Consider the following 5,138-nt stretch of genomic DNA (forward strand, 5'->3'; position numbering starts at 1 on the left):
AAATGTGCAAGGTGATTTCTCTCGTACAGCATAGATGGCAGCACAATACTGTAGCTGTCGTATGCTCATTGTTTAGTTTTTTCAACAAACTGATGGTGTCGCTGTCGTTCGCTGATGGTTACCGCAGACCAAATTAGTGACCGAACGTAATAAATGAAAGTAGCAAAAGATGATGTAGCGATAGTTTACAAGTTCGAAAAGTAAAAGGTTCATGGCTCTAATTATTCGGGAAAGTGCCAAGTGCAGCGCCGCTTTTCGCACGAACGAAACGCACGTTATGCTCATTGCCTCTGCTGAGCAGTGGATATAAACTTCATATAACCACAACATCAACAAATACATGGAGGGCATAACTTCTTTCGATATAAAATCACTGAAGAATGTGAAGACGAGTGTCAGGACGCCAGATGGCCGCCACTTTGTCGAGACTACGCGACTCGAAAGGAGAGCCACGCGTTGTATCATCGCCTCGTTTTGACGGCTCGATGGGTTTCGTGCCTGACCTCAAACCAGATCTTCAGGTGGGCGAAGTGATCCCAGGACTTCACATAGGTAAGCCGCGTGTCTCCGTTGCGTCTCACGCCACATCGAAGGCCACGGTTTTCGCTGACGAACTTGTTTGGCCTCGCTAGAAGACAGAAGCTTGTCAGCGGAGCTTGCTTTGGACGGGCATACACTGGGGCTAGTTAACGTTCTTGGAGTCAAGGTTGTGGGCGTCGTTTCACGCGTAGTGTCATATGCATCATGACGTGGAGACATCATCTGATATTGGTCATGAGCTTTTTGAACGCTACAGGGCACGGCAAGTGCGGTTTTGGCTGTGAGCAGCGTGTGAGCACACCGTTCTTGAATGTCATCGGTTGGTCGCAGCATGAGCAATGAATAATCGGTTTTCTAAAGTCACCTTCACCGCATTACAGTAGCGTCGTACAATGAAGCGCACATAATGTATTGCCGTGAAGCATATTTTGGTTGCTGCGCAGTGAAGCACATCAATAATGAAATGGGGTACTGTCACGGCGCCTGGACGTCTGGAATGTGTTTCTTAATTCACAGCAAGATAGCATTGCCAGGAAGATAGCAGCTAGATCGAGGGCGCCGTGCACGTTTAAACAGTGAAAGCATCGGCTCGTTGGTTATTTCAATTTCAAGCAGTAACAGCGCCAAGGACAAGGACAAAGCGAAGGAACATTAAAAAGGAAAAGAAAAACTCAGGAAATAATTGAATGCCGAAGGATAATAAAACTGAAAGAAAAAATGTGTCAGAGCGCCATCTGTCTCGTTAAATGACACGCAAATGACGTGCTTGTCTGCTAATCTAGCTGTGCCCACCCCCATTTCTCGCGCGCATGCGCCGTTGTGTGTGACCGCCCCATGTCTCTCTTTTCAATTTTTTTTATGCCTTTAGTACATCCGTCATTGGCACAAAAAGCTATTCGTCCACTGGTGAAATTCTTGAAGTGCACCGGCCTGAGTCACCGTTCGTAGTCTTCCTGTGCATCATCCCGCGTGCATGCCAGGGTTATCTCTCTTCATATTTTCCTCTTTCTACTCCCACTTTCCCTTACCCTTGTGTAGGGTAACCAACTGGACGCTCGCCTGTTTGACCTCCCTGCCTTTCTTCTCCTCGCTTTCTCCCTCTTTTTATACTTTTGATGAAGCGTTCCAGCGTATTTAAATGTTTGTCCATAGTGGTGTTCCCTCCTGAAAACTTTAAACAGACCTTTCGTATTATACTTGCACTGTAAAAGGTGGATCGTGCATGCTGAAATCCAGACCTCTTCAGGTTCCCAGGACGCAGCTGCCGATTGGTGCCTGCTCCAGTCGCTCGCTGTGACACATGTCGTGAACGCGGTCGCCTCGACAGTGCCAAACTTCCACGAAGACCTCGGGCTGACTTACCTGGCTCTTGAACTGCTGGATCTCCCGGACTTCACACTGACTCCTGCCACTATCGGCACCGTGTGCGACTTCATAGATGGAGCGCTCTCTTCCGGCGGATCCGTACTCGTGCACTGCAACGCAGGCGTGTCCAGGTGACCACTTGGCGCATAGCGTACGCGCATGTTTAAGTGCTTGCAAGATCTTTGCAAATATCTATTGAGTGTAGCGTTCACAGCTTTGTCAAACGTGTGAATGGCTCTTTGCGCATCTGCATGTGATATTGTCACGGTGTAGTGACGGTGAAGAACACAGTAGCAAAACTATGAATCACGAACTCTTTATTGGGCTAACCTGTGTCCACAAAAGCAAGTTACGCTCAAAACACAACGGCAGCGGCGAGCGCAGTTGGCAATCGTCGAAATCTGATCTGCGGGTCAAGCGCATCGGCTGTTACACATGACTCGTCGAAGGTTCCAGGGTAATCGCGGGTGTCCGCGTGCCTTCCAGAAAGTGCTGCACAATTCTTATCGCGCATACAGTATGATTACACAAGGTTCGGCGAGAGCATACACAACAGATAGAACCAACGATACCATTCGAGTAAGTTCCAAATAATGCCGGCGCATCTAAGAAAAAGGATAAATAAGTATACACGTGTCAACATCTTCAAATCTGTTATCTGAATTATGTTGTCGCTGGCCCGTTTGGTTTGGGCTTATACGAAAAGGTGTACTAACGAGAGGCTCAGAGTGGCGTGATTATCCGTGCAAAGAGATTACACATGCCGAAGATCTAGCTGCGCATTGTGCTGCGCACTCATACATGTGAGCCGCTCATTTCCAACACTAAAGTTATCCCGCGCTCTTTTGACCAGTCGGAGAGAGATCAATAAGGCGTTTGAATGGCACTGTGTACTGATAGATACGGAAGCGAACTATAAATTGTTCTCACTGTATAAGAAATCTAATTTTTAACGCGGCACGTCTTAAAAAAAAGTAAAAAAAAAGTGACCATCTTAAGCACACATTAAGACCTACATAGCTATATAGCATTGAGCTGTATAGTTTTAATCTGTGTCTGTTTTTTTTTTTTCTTTTTTCTTAGTGTCCGGTGTGCTATCCTCTAAGATGTCTTGTCTCTTGAACACTGTACATAAGGCGCATGCCGTTACGGATATAAACGCAGCTGTGAGTTCGCGCTTTCTCTTGTCTGTTTTCTTGTCGCTTGTTACGCATTTAAGCAGCGCATCAAGTCACGAAAGACCACTTTTCTTTTTCTTTTCTTTCTGTTTTTGCTGCCGGGGGACTCCGTGTCAATGGACACGCCCTGTGATCTTGAGTGCAGATCGTGTGCCCTCGTGCTGGCCTTTCTGATACTGCGACGTGGAATGGATCTTCACGAGGCCCTGGAGAAAACGCGCACGGCCAGGCCTGCCGTTCGCCCGAACGAAGGCTTCCTCAGGCAGCTGGCAGAGCTGCAGAAAAGCATGCTTGCCTCGTCTCCGCCCACGTCGTCTTGATTGTCTCCGCTCGGGCGGAAGAGATGGAGAGAGTGATACATGTGTGCTGACTGCTTTCGCTGGACTGTGTGTGTGCGCGTGTGTTGTGACGGACCGGCTAGTCGATACCAAAGGGGCTGCAACTACCTTGAACACTTCTTGCGAAATAGTGAAACAATACTAAGTTACATGAAAAAAGAAGTTCGAAAGCTTTATTTAAAATGGAGTCGAATAAAATAATAAATACCTTTAACGTAATTTTGGCTTCCTAAAATCGCAAATGTGCGTTTTCTTTTTTTTTTCTTTTTTGTGTCCTTTACAATGTGTTAATAGGTTCTCAGAGACCGTACAGACCAGGGCTTCTGCGACAAGAAATAGCGGACCTGTGCAAGCCTAATTCCCCATTTTGTGTCGGTTGGAATGTCGAACATTGCTCACATTAGCGCAGAGGTTTGCTTTGTAGTTTCGATACTTCTGTGCGTCTCTGTTCTAGGCCTGGCGAGCACTTTCCTCCAAGTTTCACCTGAGCTCCTACGCGGCCTTCGAAGACAAAGGTGTGACTGCAGACTGTATTTTTGTTGTGCATCTGGGGCCGAATTCACAAAACTTATCTTTCGTGGGTGCAATTTGCCATCGACCGACCGCCATTGCTAGTGATGTGTCCAGCAGAACGATTGGCTGGAATCTGCTCTTATTAACATTTGTAGCGTAAGAGCGTTTTTGTGAATAAGGCCCATTGTACGTTGTTGCATTCGATGCGCCGTGTCGTGCCGTGACGATAAAAGCAATGCACTATACACGAAGAAATGCTGCGGGGTGTTCAGTTACTCTAAAGCGAATTTCGAGTGCACTACATTCTGGAAAACTGGCAGGCTGAAATTCTTGCTATGTAGTCACATGGGGCAGCGCTGTTTCGTCTGATATCTGATGAGACGAGTGCACGCAGTGTACTTTCGCACTTCTGCTCGCACACTATATTTGACTAGTACTCGCTCGCCCCTGATTTCTAGTCTTTCTAGAAAGCGGGAAATAAATGGCATCCTACACCCCAAAAGATACAATAGCTGCGTCAAATGTTGTGTTGCTACAAAAATAGTTTTCTTCGATACTTATTTTCCGCTACGTGTATAAGCGTAAACCGTCTCCGAAGATCGAAACAATGGCCTGAAGATCACAATAATAAAAAAATAAAATGAAAAGTACTGAAAAGAAACGAAATGGAAACAAAGAAAGAAAGAGAGAGAGAGAAAATAAAATATAAAACCTTCGGGCATTGAGAGGTCACTTTTCAGCTGAGAAAAAGGAATACAAAGCCCCCATAGCAGGCTGGGTAAGAGTGTAATAACATGTACATATCGTAGCAGAACTTAAGAGCTATGTTAAACAGGACTATAAGTTCATTCAATTAAACATCCACGTAAGCACGGCTAGACGTAGGTGCTGAATGCACAATTTTTCTTGCGATATATAAAAATACCCCAGAGAAACGGTGTATAAAATGGCACGCTCTCTTACAATCATCGACAGAAAAATAACAATAGCTGTATACAATAAAAATTTGGAGATGTTACGCCAAGAAAGGCACTTTGATTAAAGTGCACACTTACCGAAGCGCAAAGCGCTTGTTCAACGCAGTGAAAGCAACGCAATTATAGTACAGGTCTGAGTCGCGAACTATAATGGCGGCAAGTGAGTGTTAGGGAAATTTTGAAGTGAAGCACAGCAGACACTGAACATATTGCCTACTACTAACATT

The 5,138-nt window shown here is 45.7% G+C and overlaps 1 protein-coding gene across 1 annotated transcript; it reads left to right on the forward strand.

Annotated features, from left to right (window-relative positions):
• Positions 1 to 3,789, forward strand: LOC119442964 (dual specificity protein phosphatase 3-like). Its single transcript, XM_037708057.2, is given in 4 exon segments — positions 1 to 430; positions 432 to 552; positions 1,787 to 2,036; positions 3,229 to 3,789. Coding segments are annotated over 4 exon segments (636 nt in total). The 5' UTR covers positions 1 to 340; the 3' UTR covers positions 3,404 to 3,789.
• The last annotated feature ends 1,349 nt before the right edge of the window (positions 3,790 to 5,138 follow it).

The sequence above is a fragment of the Dermacentor silvarum genome, chromosome 2 (genome assembly GCF_013339745.2).
Source record: "Dermacentor silvarum isolate Dsil-2018 chromosome 2, BIME_Dsil_1.4, whole genome shotgun sequence".
NCBI classification, from domain to species: domain Eukaryota; kingdom Metazoa; phylum Arthropoda; class Arachnida; order Ixodida; family Ixodidae; genus Dermacentor; species Dermacentor silvarum.